This window comes from Dendrobates tinctorius, unplaced genomic scaffold (assembly GCF_039654945.1).
Source record: "Dendrobates tinctorius isolate UK_male_01 unplaced genomic scaffold, ASM3965494v1 ptg000241l, whole genome shotgun sequence".
NCBI lineage: Eukaryota > Metazoa > Chordata > Amphibia > Anura > Dendrobatidae > Dendrobates > Dendrobates tinctorius.
The window spans coordinates 15140496-15163328 of record NW_027361908.1 but is presented as its reverse complement, the minus strand read 5'-3'; the positions used below and the strand labels follow the sequence as shown (position 1 = coordinate 15163328).

General features: G+C 47.1%; 1 protein-coding gene across 1 annotated transcript in view; it reads right to left on the bottom strand.

Annotated features, from left to right (window-relative positions):
* Positions 1-22833, bottom strand: part of PTPRQ (protein tyrosine phosphatase receptor type Q) — a 794911-nt gene that overhangs the window by 628196 nt on the left and 143882 nt on the right. The window contains exon 9 of the mRNA XM_073556964.1: positions 18210-18436. Within this exon, the coding sequence (XP_073413065.1) occupies positions 18210-18436 (227 nt within the window). The remainder of the gene's footprint in view (positions 1-18209; positions 18437-22833) is intronic.

Below are 22833 nucleotides of genomic sequence, written 5' to 3'. Positions count from 1 at the left end.
ACACAATCCAAAAGTGTCCACTGTCCACAAGTGTGTGCAGAAATTCAAAATCTCCCTTATCCTCTAGTCACTTTTGTCACAGCTGTGCCATCGAGCCTGTCACATAGCGCTCAGATATTCATTGGGCCTCACACAATCCAAAAGTGTCCACTGTGCAAAAGTGTGTGCAGAGATTCAAAATCTCCCTTATCCTCTAGTCACTTTTGTCACAGCTGTGCCATCGAGCCTGTCACATAGCGCTCAGATATCAGTGGGCCTCACACAATCCAAAAGTGTCCACTGTCCACAAGTGTGTGCAGAAATTCAAAATCTCCCTTATCCTCTAGTCACTTTTGTCACAGCTGTGCCATCGAGCCTGTCACATAGCGCTCAGATATTCATTGGGCCTCACACAATCCAAAAGTGTCCAGTGTCCAAAAGTGTGTGCAGAGATTCAAAATCTCCCTTATCCTCTAGTCACTTTTGTCACAGCTGTGCCATCGAGCCTGTCACATAGCGCTCAGATATCAGTGGGCCTCACACAATCCAAAAGTGTCCACTGTCCACAAATGTGTGCAGAAATTCAAAATCTCTCTTATCCTCTAGTCACTTTTGTCACAGCTGTGCCATCGAGCCTGTCACATAGCGCTCAGATATCAGTGGGCCTCACACAATCCAAAAGTGTCCAGTGTCCAAAAGTGTGTGCAGAGATTCAAAATCTCCCTTATCCTCTAGTCACTTTTGTCACAGCTGTGCCATCGAGCCTGTCACATAGCGCTCAGATATCAGTGGGCCTCACACAATCCAAAAGTGTCCAGTGTCCAAAAGTGTGTGCAGAGATTCAAAATCTCCCTTATCCTCTAGTCACTTTTGTCACAGCTGTGCCATCGAGCCTGTCACATAGCGCTCAGATATCAGTGGGCCTCACACAATCCAAAAGTGTCCAGTGTCCAAAAGTGTGTGCAGAGATTCAAAATCTCCCTTATACTCTAGTCACAGCTGTGCCATCGAGCCTGTCACATAACGCTCAGATATCAGTGGGCCTCACACAATCCAAAAGTGTCCACTGTCCACAAGTGTGTGCAGAAATTCAAAATCTCCCTTATCCTCTAGTCACTTTTGTCACAGCTGTGCCATCGAGCCTGTCACATAGCGCTCAGATATTCATTGGGCCTCACACAATCCAAAAGTGTCCAGTGTCCAAAAGTGTGTGCAGAGATTCAAAATCTCCCTTATCCTCTAGTCACTTTTGTCACAGCTGTGCCATCGAGCCTGTCACATAGCGCTCAGATATTCATTGGGCCTCACACAATCCAAAAGTGTCCAGTGTCCAAAAGTGTGTGCAGAAATTCAAAATCTCCCCTGTCCTATAGACACCTTGTACCTTGTTTTACATTACTATATAGTTTGTTGGATTTTGTCTACATTTCTACCAAAAATGAGGAAGGCTGGTGGAAGAGGCCGTGGAATTGGGCGGGGGTTGGCAGCTGGTAATGATGGTGTTGGTGGTGGATCTGATGGTAGTGGCAAGAGCAAAATAGGACCGAATGCAGGAGGTGCTGACCCTGCGTCATCGTCTGGCTACATAAGGCCTCGAACGCTTAGTTTTCTAGGAGTTGGCAAACCGCTTTTAAAGCCAGAGCATCAGGAAAAAGTTTTGTCTTACATTGCTGACTCAGCCTCCAGCTCTATCGCCTCCTCTTCTTCAGTTGTAAAAAGTAAAAGCACTGAGTCGTCATTGGAGGCTCATGTTCATGAACCACACCTTTCCTTGTGTCCTTCACCCCAACCAAGATTGAAGGATGACGCAGGCCATACTACTGATTACTCCATGGAGCTGTTTTCACATACCATGCCTGGATTATCAAGTGAAATGGTGAATTACCCAGGCCAAGATGAATCTGACATGGAGTGCACTGATGCACAGCCGCTGATGGATGATTCTGCTGGTACATTCACTCAGAGCACTACATTGTCGTCGCAGTGTACAGAGCCAGATTCTGACCCTGATGAGACTCAGGTGCCCCTTCCCGCACACTATACCACCATACACGGTGACACAGAGGAAGGTGCACATGACATAGAAGAGGAGGTGATGGATGACCCAGTTGTTGACCCAGATTGGCATCCATTGGGGGAAGAGGGTGCTGCTTCCAATAGCTCAGATGAGGAGCATCCACAGCAGACATCGACATCGCAACAGCTGTTATCTGGCAGGCCCGGAGCACTCCAAAGACAGGTTCCAAACATCAAAAGAGTTGCTGGACAGCTTGTCCAGAGGGTCAAAAGATCACAGCGTGCTAGGCCGCAAAATGTCTGCCAAAGTAGGAAGAGTGCAGTGTGGCACTTTTTTGAACAAAATCCTCATGATCAGGCCAAGGTTATCTGTAAGAAGTGCGCAAAGACCTTTAGCCGAGGGAAAAATCTGAAAAATTTGAATACCAGTTGCATGCTTAGACATTTAACCAGCATGCACTTGCAAGCGTGGACACAACACCAAACCTCAAGTGCCACATGTGCAACTGATCACAACGAAGGTAGTCAGCAACGCTACATTGTTTCCCCCACTGTAAGCCCACCGGTTAGCACAGCAGCAAATGTTGAGGTGTCGTTGCAAGACCACAGCAGTCAGGGAATCCCACTGTTATATCAACGAAAGACTGATTCTAGGCCATCAGAAAGAACACCAACTCCATCACCATCATCAACCCTCTCTCAGTCCGCCCTGTCCACCGCTACTTCCACCATATGCAGCTCTCAAGTCCAGCTCACCCTCCCAGACACTATGAGTAGGTCAAGAAAGTACTCAGTCTCTCATCCGCGTACACTGGGTTTGAACGCCCACATTGCCAAACTAATCTCGTTTGAGATGATGCCCTTTCGGTTGGTGGAAAGCACAGCTTTCCGCGAACTCATGGCCTATGCAGTACCACGCTATGACCTACCCAGTCGCCACTTCTTCTCTCGCAAAGCCATCCCAGCCCTCCACCATCATGTGAAAGACCGCATTGTCCATGCACTCAAGCAGTCAGTGAGCGGAAAGGTGCACCTCACAACTGATGCATGGTCCAGTCGGCATGGCCAGGGCCGTTACGTGTCCATCACTGCGCACTGGGTTAATGTGGTGGATGCAGGGTCCACAGGGGACAGCGGTGGTGGGACAGTGCTGCCTAGCCCACGGTATAGGAAACAGTTGGCTGTAGGCGTTCGACCCTCCTCCTCCTCCTCCTCCAGAAGCGAAAGCTCGTCCACAGAGCGCAGTCGTACGAGCACTCCATCTGCAGCTGCCACTGTTGCACACGATGTGTCCCCCTATCGAGCAGCTAGTGGAAAGCGTCAGCAGGCTGTGTTGCAGATGATGTGTTTGGGCGACAGACACACCGCCGAGGTGCTGGCCGAGTACTTGAAGCGACAAACTGAGTCATGGCTGGGCAGTGTACATCTTGAGGCAGGCAAGGTAGTTAGTGATAACGGCCGTAATTTTGTGGCAGCCATAGCCCTTTCAAAACTCAGCCACATACCTTGCTTGGCTCACACCTTGAACCTGGTGGTGCAGTGCTTCTTCAAAAATTATCCGGAGTTAACAGCCCTGCTCCAGAAGGTGCGAAGACTGTGCGCGCACATCCGCCGGTCGCCTGTACACTCCGTTCGTATGCAGAAGCTGCAGCGATTGCTCCACCTTCCCAACCACCGCCTCATTATCGACATTGCAACAAGGTGGAACTCCACCCTGCACATGGTGGAGCGGCTGTGCGAGCAGAGGCAGGCCATAATGCATTTGTGGGAGGATACACGGCCAGGCACTTTGAGAGCAGACATGGAGTTGACAGGTGTGCAGTGGTCGAAGCTGAAAGACCTCTGTAAAGTCCTTCAGTGTTTTGAGGAATGCACACGGCTGGTAAGCGCAGACGACGCCATCCTAAGCATGAGCATCCCACTTATGTGTCTGCTCATGCAAACTTTGATGCACCTTAAGGAGCAGGTGTTTGCAGCCAATGTTGATGAGGAGGAAGAGGAGGAGGGAATCCTTGATGACATTCAGCCATTGTCTGCTCAGGGACCTCTCCTGGACGAGGTGGAGGAAGAAGAGGAGGAGGAGGATGATGGGGATGATTACTTAGGGGAGGAGGATGCATCTTGTGGGGCAAGTGAAAATGTTGGCGTGGCAAGGTCTGGTACAGGGTTTGTGCGTGACTGGAGGGATGTGGATTTGCCAGAAAGTGCTCCTCCACCCAGCACTCGCAGTGCATCATTGACACCGGGAACAATGGCCCACATGTCAGATTATGCCTTGCGGATCCTAAAAAGGGACCCCCGCATTGCCAAAATGATGAACGATGACGACTACTGGTTGGCCAGCATCCTGGATCCACGCTATAAAGGCAAATTACAAAACATCATGCCACAGGAGAACCTTGACCTAATATTGGCTAATAAACAAGCAACTCTGGTAAATCGGTTGCTTGAGGCATTCCCAGCACACAGCAGCGGTGATGGTTCTCACACGAGCCGTACGGGCCGGGGGCAGCTTGGCAGAGGTGTTCGTGGTGCACACAGCAGAAGTGGCGTTGGAGACAGGGGTTTCATGACAATGTTGTGGACTGATTTTTCAAATACCGCTCACACAACTGGTAATACTGCATCGATGGAAAGTGACAGGAGACAGCAGTTGTCAACTATGGTTACAAACTACTTTTCCTCCCATATCGATGTTCTCCCACACAGGTCATTCCCCTTTGACTATTGGGCCGCTAAACTGGACACCTGGCCTGAATTGGCCCAATATGCCTTACAGGAGCTCGCTTGCCCAGCTGCAAGTGTGCTATCGGAAAGAGTCTTCAGTGCAGCTGGATCAATCCTGACAGAAAAAAGGACCCGTCTGTCAACCCAAAATGTGGATGATCTAACCTTCATTAAAATGAACCACGCATGGGTTTCCAAGGATTTTGTCCCACCTTCCCCTGATGACACATAGGGTGACAGAAAAATGGCTTGCTTTGGTCCACCTCTTCCTGGTACTTCACCTATTTCGCCTTTTGCATCAGCTAAATGTCCAACATCAACATATGCCACTTTCTAAAACTCCCTAACTGTGCTGCCTCCCCCCCATGGCCGGGGTCACCACCTACCGCACGACACCGTGCGAGTGCCATTGCTCTGGACAGGTGGGTAGGCTGACTCTTGGGCGCGGGCACTGGCACAGGGTCCCTCATAGTGCAATCAAGTGTCTCTGACGGTGGTGGTGCACACCCGCCGTCAGACACACCGCTGTACTATGAGGGGCCCAGTGCCAGTACCGACGCCCACGAGTGGGCCCCCCTTGCTTGGGCAGGGCCCCAGCATTTGCAATCTTTATCTCTCCCTGCTCCTCCGCTGTGTAATCTTGGCCGTCAAATCCATACTGTGCCTGACACCGTCTGAGCCTGCCTCCTGAGACATATATTTTGAATTTGTACGCTATCCATACATGTTATCCAGGAATACGATACCCTTTCTAACCTTTGTGCAATCACGTGCAATCCATACTGGGCCTAACACCGTCTGAGCCTGCCTCCTGAGACATATATTTTGAATGTGTACGCTATCCATACATGTTATCCGGGGATACGGTACCCTTTCTAACCTTTGTGCAATCACGTGCAATCCATACTGGGCCTAACACCGTCTGAGCCTGCCTCATGCTGTATAGACATATATTTTGAATGTGTACGCTATCCATACATGTTATCCAGGGATACGGTACCCTTTCTAACCTTTGTGCAATCACGTGCAATCCATACTGGGCCTAACACCGTCTGAGACTGCCTCATGCTGTATAGACATATATTTTGAATGTGTACTCTATCCATACATGTTATCCAGGGATACGGTACCCTTTCTAACCTTTGTGCAATCACGTGCAATCCATACTGGGCCTAACACCGTCTGAGCCTGCCTCATGCTGTATAGACATATATTTTGAATGTGTACGCTATCCATACATGTTATCCAGGGATATGGTACCCTTTCTAACCTTTGTGCAATCACGTGCAATCCATACTGGGCCTAACACCGTCTGAGCCTGCCTCCTGAGACATATATTTTGAATGTGTACGCTATCCATACATGTTATCCAGGGATACGGTACCCTTTCTAACCTTTGTGCATTCACGTGCAATCCATACTGGGCTTAACACCGTCTGAGCCTACCTCCTGAGACATATATTTTGAATGTGTACGCTATCCATACATGTTATCCGGGGATACGGTACCCTTTCTAACCTTTGTGCAATCACGTGCAATCCATACTGGGCCTAACACCGTCTGAGCCTGCCTCATGCTGTATAGACATATATTTTGATTGTGTACGCTATCCATACATGTTATCCAGGGATACGGTACCCTTTCTAACCTTTGTGCAATCACGTGCAATCCATACTGGGCCTAACACCGTCTGAGCCTGCCTCATGCTGTATAGACATATATTTTGAATGTGTACGCTATCCATACATGTTATCCAGGGATACGGTACCCTTTCTAACCTTTGTGCAATCACGTGCAATCCATACTGGGCCTAACACCGTCTGAGCCTGCCTCATGCTGTATAGACATATATTTTGAATGTGTACGCTATCCATACATGTTATCCAGGGATACGGTACCCTTTCTAACCTTTGTGCATTCACGTGCAATCCATACTGGGCCTAACACCGTCTGAGCCTACCTCCTGAGACATATATTTTGAATGTGTACGCTATCCATACATGTTATCCAGGGATACGGTACCCTTTCTAACCTTTGTGCAATCACGTGCAATCCATACTGGGCCTAACACCGTCTGAGCCTGCCTCCTGAGACATATATTTTGAATGTGTACGCTCTCCATACATGTTATCCGGGGATACGGTACCCTTTCTAACCTTTGTGCAATCACGTGCAATCCATACTGGGCCTAACACCGTCTGAGCCTGCCTCATGCTGTATAGACATATATTTTGAATGTGTACGCTATCCATACATGTTATCCAGGGATACGGTACCCTTTCTAAACTTTGTGCAATCACGTGCAATCCATACTGGGCCTAACACCGTCTGACCCTGCCTCCTGAGACATATATTTTGAATGTGTACGCTATCCATACATGTTATCCAGGGATACGGTACCCTTTCTAACCTTTGTGCAATCACGTGCAATCCATACTGGGCCTAACACCGTCTGAGCCTGCCTCCTGAGACATATATTTTGAATGTGTACGCTATCCATACATGTTATCCAGGGATACGGTACCATTTCTAACCTTTGTGCAATCACATGCAATCCATACTGGGCCTAACACCGTCTGAGCCTGCCTCCTGAGACATATATTTTGAATGTGTACGCTATCCATACATGTTATCCGGGGATACGGTACCCTTTCTAACCTTTGTGCAATCACGTGCAATCCATACTGGGCCTAACACCGTCTGAGCCTGCCTCATGCTGTATAGACATATATTTTGAATGTGTACGCTATCCATACATGTTATCCAGGGATACGGTACCCTTTCTAACCTTTGTGCAATCACGTGCAATCCATACTGGGCCTAACACCGTCTGAGCCTGCCTCATGCTGTATAGACATATATTTTGAATGTGTACGCTATCCATACATGTTATCCAGGGATACGGTACCCTTTCTAACCTTTGTGCAATCACGTGCAATCCATACTGGGCCTAACACCGTCTGAGCCTGCCTCCTGAGACATATATTTTGAATGTGTACGCTATCCATACATGTTATCCAGGGATACGGTACCCTTTCTAACCTTTGTGCAATCACGTGCAATCCATACTGGGCCTAACACCGTCTGAGCCTGCCTCCTGAGACATATATTTTGAATGTGTACGCTATCCATACATGTTATCTGGGGATACGGTACCCTTTCTCACCTTTGTGCAATCACGTGTAATCCATACTGGGCGTGAGAACGGCTGGCGAGCTGTTAAGCAAGCTACAGCACCTGTCCAGACAAGTACAGGGATTCCCTAGCGAGGAGACTTATTTGATTGTTTTCAATGTTGGGACAGCAAGTTTTGGGGAGCACTATACTCTGGAGAATGATAGATGGGGCCCACCATACACTGGAACATTCCAAAGGTGGACATCAGACACTGGAGCAGCATTTACAGGGCCCATTATACACTAGAGCATTAGAAATGGGGCCCATTATGTTTGGAGCATTATTTGGGCCCATAAGACAGTGGAGCTTCATCCATGGGGACCAACATATACTGTAGCATTATGTGGAGCTCATCATATACTGTTTCAAACATTATATGGGACCAATGATTCTGTATGGAGAAATAGATGGGCCTCGTCATGAGATGTAAAAAGTGAGGTATTTTTCATTGTACTATACCGCTATTTATCTGCCGTATCGGAGCATGATGAGTTGTGGTATGTGTTAAAGGGGCGCTCTTTCGCCCAGGGCACATGAAAACCTGCAGCCAGCCCTCCCCCCCCACAACTTTAGCCAAATAACCCCCATTTTTCAGTGCGTAACTTGTATTATGAAGTTAATTAAGGTTGACAAGCTTAAGTAAGAAGAATTGATGCTTTTGGCATTCAAATGGGCACTGTAGGTGTGTTTCCTGTCCTCCTCTCACTGCCGACTTTTATTCCTCATTGACTTACATTGGGTTTCGTGTTTCGGGACGACCCCGACTTTTCCCTATAATCGGACGATCTTGCTCGACCCGACTTTTGGAAAAGTCGGGTTTCACGAAACGAAACCCTACCCTAAAAAAACAAAAGTCGCTGAACTCTAGTTATCACTAGAGTTGAGCGAAACGGGTCGAAAAAATTCAAAAGTCGCCGACTTTTGGCAAAGTCGGGTTTCATGAAACGAAACCCGACCCTAGGATGAGGTCGGCCACGAGGTCGGCGACTTACGCGCCAAAGTCGCGTTTCAAAAGTTTGTTTTGCGCTCTTTTTCAGCCAATCAGGATCCACGGACACTGTGGGCAACGTGATGACCTAGGCACGGGTCACCACCATCTTTCAGAAGGGCATGCAAGTGATTGGCTTGCTTTGGTGGGCGTCACAGGGGGTATAAAAGGGCGTGCACGCCGACCGCCATCTTACTTCTGCCGATCTTAGTATAGGGAGAGGTTGCTGCTGATTCTGTAGGGAGAGCGTTAGGCAGGGAAGAAGACAAAAAAACTGCTTCTGCTGCTAGCGATTTGGCCTGCACAACACACAAGTCACTGTGTGTGCAGTGCAAGGGGAGGCTATATTGTGGTGTATCAGTGGTGTTGGTTGTTGGGCTGCCTTTTAAGGCTTCCTGACACTCTGGCATTGCTGTTTACCCACTGCTCCGCAAACTGCTTTTTTAAAAGCAATCCAATCTCCCTTATCCTCTAGTCACTTTTGTCACAGCTGTGCCATCGAGCCTGTCACATAGCGCTCAGATATCAGTGGGCCTCACACAATCCACAAGTGTCCAGTGTCCAAAAGTGTGCGCAGAGATTCAAAATCTCCATTATCCTATCGTCACTTTGGTCACAGGCAGCTGTGCCATCGAGCGTGTCACATAGCGCTCAGATATCAGTGGGCCTCACACAATCCACAAGTGTCCAGTGTCCAAAAGTGTGCACTGAGATTCAAAATCTCCATTATCCTCTCGTCACTTTGGTCACAGGCAGCTGTGCCATCGAGCGTGTCACATAGCGCTCAGATATCAGTGGGCCTCACACAATCCACAAGTGTCCAGTGTCCAAAAGTGTGCGCAGAGATTCAAAATCTCCATTATCCTCTCGTCACTTTGGTCACAGGCAGCTGTGCCATCGAGCGTGTCACATAGCGCTCAGATATCAGTGGGCCTCACACAATCCACAAGTGTCCAGTGTCCAAAAGTGTGCGCAGAGATTCAAAATCTCCATTATCCTCTTGTCACTTTGGTCACAGGCAGCTGTGCCATCGAGCCTGTCACATAGCGCTCAGATATCAGTGGGCCTCACACAATCCACAAGTGTCCAGTGTCCAAAAGTGTGCGCAGAGATTCAAAATCTCCATTATCCTCTTGTCACTTTGGTCACAGCTGTGCCATCGAGCCTGTCACATAGCGCTCAGATATCAGTGGGCCTCACACAATCCACAAGTGTCCAGTGTCCAAAAGTGTGCGCAGAGATTCAAAATCTCCATTATCCTCTCGTCACTTTTGTCACAGGCAGCTGTGCCATCGAGCCTGTCACATAGCACTCAGATATCAGTGGGCCTCACACAATCCACAAGTGTCCAGTGTCCAAAAGTGTGCGCAGAGATTCAAAATCTCCATTATCCTCTCGTCACTTTGGTCACAGCTGTGCCATCGAGCCTGTCACATAGCGCTCAGATATCAGTGGGCCTCACACAATCCACAAGTGTCCAGTGTCCAAAAGTGTGTGCAGAGATTCAAAATCTCCATTATCCTCTCGTCACTTTGGTCACAGGCAGCTGTGCCATCGAGCGTGTCACATAGCGCTCAGATATCAGTGGGCCTCACACAATCCACAAGTGTCCAGTGTCCAAAAGTGTGCGCAGAGATTCAAAATCTCCATTATCCTCTCGTCACTTTGGTCACAGGCAGCTGTGCCATCGAGCGTGTCACATAGCGCTCAGATATCAGTGGGCCTCACACAATCCACAAGTGTCCAGTGTCCAAAAGTGTGCGCAGAGATTCAAAATCTCCATTATCCTCTCGTCACTTTGGTCACAGGCAGCTGTGCCATCGAGCGTGTCACATAGCGCTCAGATATCAGTGGGCCTCACACAATCCACAAGTGTCCAGTGTCCAAAAGTGTGCGCAGAGATTCAAAATCTCCATTATCCTCTCGTCACTTTGGTCACAGGCAGCTGTGCCATCGAGCGTGTCACATAGCGCTCAGATATCAGTGGGCCTCACACAATCCAAAAGTGTCCACTGTCCACAAGTGTGTGCAGAAATTCTAAATCTCCCCTGTCCTATAGACACCTTGTACCTTGTTTTACATTACTATATAGTTTGTTGGATTTTGTCTACATTTCTACCAAAAATGAGGAAGGCTTGTGGAAGAGGCCGTGGAATTGGGCGGGGGTTGGCAGCTGGTAATGATGGTGTTGGTGGTGGATCTGATGGTAGTGGCAAGAGCAAAATAGGACCGAATGCAGGAGGTGCTGACCCTGCGTCATCGTCTGGCTACATAAGGCCTCGAACGCTTAGTTTTCTAGGAGTTGGCAAACCGCTTTTAAAGGCAGAGCATCAGGAAAAAGTTTTGTCTTACATTGCTGACTCAGCCTCCAGCTCTATCGCCTCCTCTTCTTCAGTTGTAAAAAGTAAAAGCACTGAGTCGTCATTGGAGGCTCATGTTCATGAACCACACCTTTCCTTGTGTCCTTCACCCCAACCAAGATTGAAGGATGACGCAGGCCATACTACTGATTACTCCATGGAGCTGTTTTCACATACCATGCCTGGATTATCAAGCGAAATGGTGAATTACCCAGGCCAAGATGAATCCGACATGGAGTGCACTGATGCACAGCCGCTGATGGATGATTCTGCTGGTACATTCACTCAGAGCACTACATTGTCCTCGCAGTGTACAGAGCCAGATTTTGACCCTGACGAGACTCAGGTGCCCCTTCCCGCACACTATAACACCATACACGGTGACACAGAGAAAGGTGCACATGACATAGAAGAGGAGGTGATGGATGACCCAGTTGTTGACCCAGATTGGCATCCATTGGGGGAAGAGGGTGCTGCTTCCAATAGCTCAGATGAGGAGCATCCACAGCAGACATCGACATCGCAACAGCTGTTATCTGGCAGGCCCGGAGCACTCCAAAGACAGGTTCCAAACATCAAAAGAGTTGCTGGACAGCTTGTCCAGAGGGTCAAAAGATCACAGCGTGCTAGGCCGCAAAATGTCTGCCAAAGTAGGAAGAGTGCAGTGTGGCACTTTTTTGAACAAAATCCTCATGATCAGGCCAAGGTTATCTGTAAGAAGTGCGCAAAGACCTTTAGCCGAGGGAAAAATCTGAAAAATTTGAATACCAGTTGCATGCTTAGACATTTAACCAGCATGCACTTGCAAGCGTGGACACAACACCAAACCTCAAGTGCCACATGTGCAACTGATCACAACGAAGGTAGTCAGCAACGCTACATTGTTTCCCCCACAGTAAGCCCACCGGTTAGCACAGCAGCAAATGTTGAGGTGTCGTTGCAAGACCACAGCAGTCAGGGAATCCCACTGTTATATCAACGAAAGACTGATTCTAGGCCATCAGAAAGAACACCAACTCCATCACCATCATCAACCCTCTCTCAGTCCGCCCTGTCCACCGCTACTTCCACCATATGCAGCTCTCAAGTCCAGCTCACCCTCCCAGACACTATGAGTAGGTCAAGAAAGTACTCAGTCTCTCATCCGCGTACACTGGGTTTGAACCCCACATTGCCAAACTAATCTCGTTTGAGATGATGCCCTTTCGGTTGGTGGAAAGCACAGCTTTCCGCGAACTCATGGCCTATGCAGTACCACGCTATGACCTACCCAGTCGCCACTTCTTCTCTCGCAAAGCCATCCCAGCCCTCCACCATCATGTGAAAGACCGCATTGTCCATGCACTCAAGCAGTCAGTGAGCGGAAAGGTGCACCTCACAACTGATGCATGGTCCAGTCGGCATGGCCAGGGCCGTTACGTGTCCATCACTGCGCACTGGGTTAATGTGGTGGATGCAGGGTCCACAGGGGACAGCGGTGGTGGGACAGTGCTGCCTAGCCCACGGTATAGGAAACAGTTGGCTGTAGGCGTTCGACCCTCCTCCTCCTCCTCCTCCTCCTCCAGAAGCGAAAGCTCGTCCACAGAGCGCAGTCGTACGAGCACTCCATCTGCAGCTGCCACTGTTGCACACGATGTGTCCCCCTATCGAGCAGCTAGTGGAAAGCGTCAGCAGGCTGTGTTGCAGATGATGTGTTTGGGCGACAGACACACCGCCGAGGTGCTGGCCGAGTACTTGAAGCGACAAATTGAGTCATGGCTGGGCAGTGTACATCTTGAGGCAGGCAAGGTAGTTAGTGATAACGGCCGTAATTTTGTGGCAGCCATAGCCCTTTCAAAACTCAGCCACATACCTTGCTTGGCTCACACCTTGAACCTGGTGGTGCAGTGCTTCCTCAAAAATTATCCGGAGTTAACAGCCCTGCTCCAGAAGGTGCGAAGACTGTGCGCGCACATCCGCCGGTCGCCTGTACACTCCGTTCGTATGCAGAAGCTGCAGCGATTGCTCCACCTTCCCAACCACCGCCTCATTATCGACATTGCAACAAGGTGGAACTCCACCCTGCACATGGTGGAGCGGCTGTGCGAGCAGAGGCAGGCCATAATGCATTTGTGGGAGGATACACGGCCAGGCACTTTGAGAGCAGACATGGAGTTGACAGGCGTGCAGTGGTCGAAGCTGAAAGACCTTTGTAAAGTCCTTCAGTGTTTTGAGGAATGCACACGGCTGGTAAGCGCAGACGACGCCATCCTAAGCATGAGCATCCCACTTATGCGTCTGCTCATGCAAACTTTGACGCACCTTAAGGAGCAGGCGTCTGCAGCCAATGTTGATGAGGAGGAAGAGGAGGAGGGAATCCTTGATGACATTCAGCCATTGTCTGCTCAGGGACCTCTCCTGGACGAGGTGGAGGAAGAGGAGGAGGAGGATGATGGGGATGATTACTTAGGGGAGGAGGATGCATCTCGTGGGGCAAGTGAAAATGTTGGAGTGGCAAGGTCTGGTACAGGGTTTGTGCGTGACTGGAGGGATGTGGATTTGCCAGAAAGTGCTCCTCCACCCAGCACTCGCAGTGCATCATTGACACCGGGAACATTGGCCCACATGTCAGATTATGCCTTGCGGATCCTAAAAAGGGACCCCCGCATTGCCAAAATGATGAACGATGACGACTACTGGTTGGCCAGCATCCTGGATCCACGCTATAAAGGCAAATTACAAAACATCATGCCACAGGAGAACCTTGACCTAATATTGGCTAATAAACAAGCAACTCTGATAAATCGGTTGCTTGAGGCATTCCCAGCACACAGCAGCGGTGATGGTTCTCACACGAGCCGTACGGGCCGGGGGCAGCTTGGCAGAGGTGTTCGTGGTGCACACAGCAGAAGTGGCGTTGGAGACAGGGGTTTCATGACAATGTTGTGGGCTGATTTTTCAAATACCGCTCACACAACTGGTAATACTGCATCGATGGAAAGTGACAGGAGACAGCAGTTGTCAACTATGGTTACAAACTACTTTTCCTCCCATATCGATGTTCTCCCACACAGGTCATTCCCCTTTGACTATTGGGCCGCTAAACTGGACACCTGGCCTGAATTGGCCCAATATGCCTTACAGGAGCTCGCTTGCCCAGCTGCAAGTGTGCTATCGGAAAGAGTCTTCAGTGCAGCTGGATCAATCCTGACAGAAAAAAGGACACGTCTGTCAACCCAAAATGTGGATGATCTAACCTTCATTAAAATGAACCACGCATAAGTTTCCAAGGATTTTGTCCCACCTTCCCCTGATGACACATAGGGTGACAGAAAAATGGCTTGCTTTGGTCCACCTCTTCCTGGTACTTCACCTATTTCGCCTTTTGCATCAGCTGAATGTCCAACATCAACATATGCCACTTTCTAAAACTCCCTAACTGTGCTGCCTCCCCCCCCATGGCCGGGGTCACCACCTACCGCACGACACCGTGCGAGTGCCGTTGCCCTGGACAGGTGGGTAGGCCGACTCTTGGGCGCGGGCACTGGCACAGGGTCCCTCATAGTGCAATCAAGTGTCTCTGACGGCGGTGGTGCACACCCGCCGTCAGACACACCGCTGTACTATGAGGGGCCCAGTGCCAGTACCGACGCCCACGAGTGGGCCCCCCTTGCTTGGGCAGGGCCCCAGCATTTGCAATCTTTACCTCTCCCTGCTCCTCCGCTGTGTAATCTGGGCCGTCAAATCCATACTGTGCCTGACACCGTCTGAGCCTGCCTCCTGAGACATATATTTTGAATGTGTACGCTATCCATACATGTTATCCGGGGATACGGTACCCTTTCTAACCTTTGTGCAATCACGTGCAATCCATACTGGGCCTAACACCGTCTGAGCCTGCCTCCTGAGACATATATTTTGAATGTGTACGCTATCCATACATGTTATCCGGGGATACGGTACCCTTTCTAACCTTTGTGCAATCACGTGCAATCCATACTGGGCCTAACACCGTCTGAGCCTGCCTCCTGAGACATATATTTTGAATGTGTACGCTATCCATACATATTATCCGGGGATACGGTACCCTTTCTAACCTTTGTGCAATCACGTGCAATCCATATTGGGCCTAACACCGTCTGAGCCTGCCTCCTGAGACATATATTTTGAATGTGTACGCTATCCATACATGTTATCCGGGGATACGGTACCCTTTCTAACCTTTGTGCAATCACGTGCAATCCATACTGGGCCTAACACCATCTGAGCCTGCCTCCTGAGACATATATTTTGAATGTGTACGCTATCCATACATGTTATCCGGGGATACGGTACCCTTTCTAACCTTTGTGCAATCACGTGCAATCCATACTGGGCCTAACACCGTCTGAGCCTGCCTCCTGAGACATATATTTTGAATGTGTACGCTATCCATACATGTTATCCGGGGATACGGTACCCTTTCTAACCTTTGTGCAATCACGTGCAATCCATACTGGGCCTAACACCGTCTGAGCCTGCCTCCTGAGACATATATTTTGAATGTGTACGCTATCCATACATGTTATCCGGGGATACGGTACCCTTTCTAACCTTTGTGCAATCACGTGCAATCCATACTGGGCCTGACACCGTCTGAGCCTGCCTCCTGAGACAAATATTTTGAATGTGTACGCTATCCATACATGTTATCCGGGGATACGGTACCCTTTCTAACCTTTGTGCAATCACGTGCAATCCATACTGGGCCTAACACCGTCTGAGCCTGCCTCCTGAGACATATATTTTGAATGTGTACGCTATCCATACATGTTATCTGGGGATACGGTACCCTTTCTAACCTTTGTGCAATCACGTGCAATCCATACTGTGCCTGACACCGTCTGAGCCTGCCTCCTGAGACATATATTTTGAATGTGTACGCTATCCATACATGTTATCCAGGGATACGGTACCCTTTCTAACCTTTGTGCAATCACGTGCAATCCATACTGGGCCTAACACCGTCTGAGCCTGCCTCCTGAGACATATATTTTGAATGTGTACGCTATCCATACATGTTATCCAGGGATACGGTACCCTTTCTAACCTTTGTGCAATCACGTGCAATCCATACTGGGCGTGAGAACGGCTGGCGAGCTGTTAAGCAAGCTACAGCACCTGTCCAGACAAGTACAGGGATTCCCTAGCGAGGAGACTTATTTGATTGTTTTCAATGTTGGGACAGTAATTTTTGGGGAGCACTATACTCTGGAGAATGATAGATGGGGCCCACCATACACTGGAACATTCCAAAGGTGGACATCAGACACTGGAGCAGCATTTACAGGGCCCATTATACACTAGAGCATTAGAAATGGGGCCCATTATGTTTGGAGCATTATTTGGGCCCATAAGACAGTGGAGCTTCATCCATGGGGACCAACATATACTGTAGCATTATGTGGAGCTCATCATATACTGTTTCAAACATTATATGGGACCAATGATTCTGTATGGAGAAATAGATGGGCCTCGTCATGAGATGTAAAAAGTGAGGTATTTTTCATTGTACTATACCGCTATTTATCTGCCGTATCGGAGCATGATGAGTTGTGGTATGTGTTAAAGGGGCGCTCTTTCGCCCAGGGCACATGAAAACCTGCAGCCAGCCCTCCCCCCCCACAACTTTAGCCAAATAACCCCCATTTTTCAGTGCGTAACTTGTATTATGAAGTTAATTAAGGTTGACAAGCTTAAGTAAGAAGAATTGATGCTTTTGGCATTCAAATGGGCACTGTAGGTGTGTTTCCTGTCCTCCTCTCACTGCCGACTTTTATTCCCTATTGACTTACATTGGGTTTCGTGTTTCGGGACGACCCCGACTTTTCCCTATAATCGGACGATCTTGCTCGACCCGACTTTTGGAAAAGTCGGGTTTCACGAAACGAAACGCGACCCTAAAAAACCAAAAGTCGCTCAACTCTAGTTATCACCCATCATGTGATAACTTTTTCTTACCCGAATATCCACATAATAATAGCTTTAAAGTGGCTTATTTTTTCAGAATAAGTATTAATTAATTTAGAATGTGTTAGTATTTAGTATCATTTTGAGGAACTTGTAAGTTAGAATGTATACTGTATATTAAATTCTGCAATTGCTTTCTATTTGCATATACAGTGATGTAGATGTTTCATAAATTGTTATTTTTCTCTGTTGTGCCTATTCTAGTTTTTCAAGTTACTATTTTTGTTTATTCATTGCATCCTTATTCGTAAGGGATCAAGAAAAAAGGTCATTTCCGCATGGACAATGCATGGATTGTGTCTGATATTTGTTATTTGTAGGTCTGCCTTACTCAATTGGTTAAACTTTTACATGGCTGGTACATGATGTTTTACCACCAGGTAGTCATACGTGACGGACCAAGTCCACTACCATATCTTGATTTCCATGCATACTCGCAGTGAACAAGGACCTTATTTCAATGGGCATTTGATTAGAATGTGATCAGATTTCCAGTAATAGAAATATGTGACTGTTGCAACACATTATACACCTTGTGTGAACTTCTCACATGCGTGGGACCTCTGATAGAAATAGGGTGATTAAGAGAAGATATAAAAACCTCCTGTAACACAATATAGAATGAGCAATTTGCCTAAGGTAAAAAATGCAACAAATCTGCAACATGTGGATAGGCCCTTAATCTTATGATGATGTACATTAACCGTTTGCAGTATAACCCTGATTTACAAATAAAGGAATATTTTAGTCCTTGGCACGAAGTTGTTGGCCTTGTTCATATCACTTGTATACGAGTTCTTATTGCCAAGCACATTTTATTCTCATGCTAAGAATATTTCCAGCTATCAGATAGTAGCAAGGGGTGAGAATTCATTATTTTTGTCAATACGTGAACACTGTATTACATATATTGCTCGCTAAATCATTTTTGTGCTGTGAGATTACAATTTTATGCATTTCATGGATGGTTGTACCTTTATTTCATATGTCGTTCCCGGAGTCAGACTGGTCAATAACACTTCTAGACTGTCAGGCGTGGTGGCTACTTGAGTGTAAGATGACTGCATCCATGGGCAAACCTCTCTGTAAATGACGTAGTATGCGATAATCTTCCCATTTGTATTCCGTGGAATAGACCAAGATAGGAGGATTCCTGCAGAGCCCACTCGTTCTCCGGCTAAGTTATCAGGGGGTCCCGGAACTAAAAAGACAAGACACGAGTTACCGCAATGGCGTGAAAACATGACAGACTACTGATTCTCGCAGGTATAAAGGGAAAGCAGCCTTTCTAAGACAGATTAGTTGTTAACATCAGTCTCTTCTCCCTAGCACGGACTTACAGAAGAGGAATAAATACAGGAACTGGAGAAACATTCTTTAACAGGAATGTCAAAAATGCAATGTGGTAAAACTACGCAGAGTCGTTTCACATCGATGTCAGATTGGTTCTGATAATTTTAAGCTAAATAACGGAAAACACTTTAATGGCATCAGTGAATGTAGTTGCATGTAATAGGTTTTTTCAACAACTTTTTGGCACACACCTCTCCACGTGATATACACAGTGCAAAATTGTATCAGATCTGGACATTTTTATAAACATTCTTCTATCCTTTGGCAAATGGCTTATTTTTTACTTCCACAAAAAGTAGCAATTTGCATTTTGATAACGTGCTAATCTACAGGCTCACTAAATCCTTCTGGACTGAATCAGATCACCATGCCCTTGTACCCCTGCACATGAATAATGCATGCAGAAAACCAGGTTCTGAAAATCCCATATTCTAGTGAAATGGCAAAGGAAAGACTTTGGTAACCAAACAATGTATGTGCGTTTTTTTCAGAATGTGTCTCTTTTTCGTTCTGCTGACCTAAGGCAACTTTATACATAAAATTGTCAGTTTTCATATTTTTGGGGGGATCAACACACTGTTAAGGGTCCAAACATAATATGTTGCACTTATGGCTATCGCACTACTGGGTCTAAACTAACGTTGGTGTGAATTGATTTGAACGCCCAGTCCAATAGCCATGACAGCAATCTGTGGCAGTAGTATGGGGACCATATGAACCGCTTCACAGCTTGAGGCAACCGCGGCTCTTTGATTAGTTGGCCAGGTATGATGCCAGCAACAACAATCTAGTCTTGCCGGAGTGGCTAATCAAATGATGAGGTACAGATACCATCAGGGAAGAGGTGGATCTCACTGCTCCCATCCAGCAGTAAACTAATAGCAAAGCCACAAAAGAGTACTAAAAATCCTCCAAAAATTCAAAAATACAGCAGAAAAAATGGACAGCATCGCTTACCTACCCAAGTCTTTGAACAAATGCACTATAGCATGCAGCCAGCCCATATAGCAAGATGTTGCTGTTATGATTCCACCACACGGCAGGGGAAGAAGGTGCCACTGAGCTCCACCCACCACTGACCCTACCTACTTGCCGGTCCCACCCTAGCCGGTGGGCGACAACTGGGCGGCGGTCCCTACCTCGGCGTAAGTGCAGGGAGCTACAGTGAGGGTAAACCGAGGGTGGAATGAGTGCAGGACAACCTAAGGGAGACAAGCAGCAGCAAGGAGGACTCCTAGAGTGAAACTAAAGAGTGAATGAACCTGAAGGGTAAAACCACGAAACCCCAAGCTAACACAAAAAATACTAAGATTTCAGCAAAGACAAAAGCGGAAAGCTAGAGTCCCAGAGGTACTCAACGAAAGAGAGACTGGGAGGCTGTCAGAGGTTGTACCGGACGGCGCTGTAGGGAAGACAGGAATCCGTACCACAGAAGAATCACTGGCAAGGAGTGAGAGCCCTGTGGAGTGTTAAATAGGAAAAAGGCGGGACATAGGCACAGGAAACAGTGAAGCAGCCAATCACCAGAACGGAGGAAGAACGATGAACGAAAGAGAACTAGTTGATCAGAAACTGTATATTAAGACTGGTTGTGTGGCACAGCCAGTAAGGCAGCGAGACTTGCTGTGGAACACAGACTAGACCCCGGTACGAGTTGCAAAACACAGGTGCAAAATACTAAATAGACAGCCACTCAGCACCTAACCATTCTTGGAGGGGGTGACTGCATAGGGCACTGTTCACATGCAGGTGATGCATAGTGCCTGGTTCACAGCCTATTAGTCACGCCCCTGCTATTCGATTAGGCGGGCTGGCCAGCACTCTCTAAATGCATCCCATGTGAACACCCCTGTATACATGACCCAAAGTGCTGGGCTTGGCTGCACCCTGAAAAACAAAGTGCACAAAATACATATAAAGCAGCCAGAGGTTACTATTGTGGACATGTGAATCAACTCTAGAATGTGCATGAATTTATTCAAATAGGACTTAAATCTGTAGCTAAATCCACAACAGCCAAATCAGCATCAAATCATGCAAATGTTGTTAGTTTTGCAGCAGGTATGCTTTTGGACTTACAATAGCTTTCACACTTTGCACTGCTAAGGGTGAAATTCGGGGATGGACATATCAATGGTTCTACCTGGGCAGCTGCACAGGGGCCCAGGATGTAATAGGGCCCACTACCACCGCCAAAGCAGTTGGAATTGTGCATAATGATGAGCTATTGGAATGCAAAGGGACCATATATTGTTTTTTTCACATGGGCCCTCTTTTGTCTGAGTCGGCTCTCGGTGAAACCCACAGTGAAAATCTACAGTTTAATTTGACATTGTGGACCCTTCATCTGGATTTCAAATCAACAGCACAGGTTAATTTAGCCTGTGTGCGTGCGACATGTGGAAAAGATTTTGCAGAATCACTGCCGCAATTCTGGTACTGTAATACGCAGTGAATTTTACAAATTCCATAAAGAAAAAAAATTAAGTATGTCTGTCTCTTGTGTATATATCCATAGGGTAGGTGACCATGAATCATATCAGCTGGGGAAATCAACAACAGCAAAAAAAACAAACAAACCTGGGAACATTGTTGCAGAAATGCTTCAAATTCTTGGCACATTTCCGCCTACATTGCAATAGGTGAAATCTGTGGACTTCAAATCTTTAATGCCTGTCATTTTATGCTGCGGATGCTCTCAGTGGTGCATCCAAAAGATTTTGTGACATTGCATTCACAATGCTACTACGTTAATATGCAATCACGAACATTGCCCAGTAATCACAAAATCCCAATAAAGGGTAATATACCACCAATAATCAATATCACTTTATGGTAACCAAAAATGTATAGAAGAAATCTGGTACCACACAATGGTATATAGTTATAAAAAACATATCTTTATTACCATAAAACACAAAAATACAAAAGAAAGGTGTCAAACAATAGGTAAAGGGACTAAAAAGGTCTATGGGAAAAACCCACCACAGAAAATTGTCAGCGACATTTTAGCATACCCAAATAATATACCAATGTTCTGTTAATAATAAGGGGGACTAGAACCACCACCAATGAGGTAATGTAATAAATATAATTGTCTATGACTGACATACTGTATATAGATAAAATGACCAAAGATGGCAGTCCCTTATTATATTTGTTCTCCTGAACGGCGCTAACCGCAGGAAGGGTGAGCGGTAAATAGAAAATACCTTATGAGTGTCAGCTGGTGGGGATCCCTGGACGTCCCTTCTGCCCCAACAGATATGTTGGTCATAGACAATTATATTTATTACATTACCTCCATGGTTGTGGTTCTAGTCCCCCTTATTATTAACAGAACATTGGTATATTATTTGGGTGTGCTAAAATGTAGCTGACAATTTGCTGTGGTGGGTTTTTCCCATGGACCTTTTTAGTCCCTTTACCTAGTGTTTGACACCTTTCTTTTGTATTTTTGTGTTTTATGTTAATAAATATATGGTTTTTATAACTATATACCATTGTGTGGTACCAGATTTCTTCTATACTTTTTTGGTTACCATAAAGTGATATTACTCTAATATGCAGTGGAAATTCTGTTGCGCATCCAACTTATGGCAACCTTCTCTTAACGTTTCAAATTAAACAGTTCTATAGTCAAACTGTAATGTCACGTGTGACTGGATACACTGCCTCTAGCAGGGCGAATTTCTATAACACCCGTGAACCTGGATACACCGCCTCCAGCAGGGCGAATTTAAACAGAGTTAAGGGAAACACCAGGGAAACCGTTACAATGGAGGGCCCTGCAATAGGGAACGGGGACGTGGAGACCTCCTGCACTCCCCTGAGTCAGTGTCCCTACACTCCTGACGATCCCTAGGCAGGTTCTGCACCGGGCGACGAGCTGGATACCTCAAATCTCTAGCTCGCCCTGCACCTATCCCTTTCTAGTGAACTGGACAGTGCAGAAACTAATTCCACCACTGCACTAATACACACACAAGGAAAGTAACAAACAGGGAAAAACACCACTTAGCTTTGCTCTGTTGCTATTGCTCCCAGCAACAGAGTACAACATCAAAGTTCAGCTTCACCCCTGAAGCTCGATACCTGAATTCAGCTTCCGCCTGAAGCTACTACACCAGAGCTCCCCTGAACTGCCAGGAACTCCTCTCTGTAGTTCCTTCCATTCACCAGACTTGGTTGGAAATGAGCAATATCAACAACAGTGAGTGAGACCACCTGCTACTCCTTTATAGG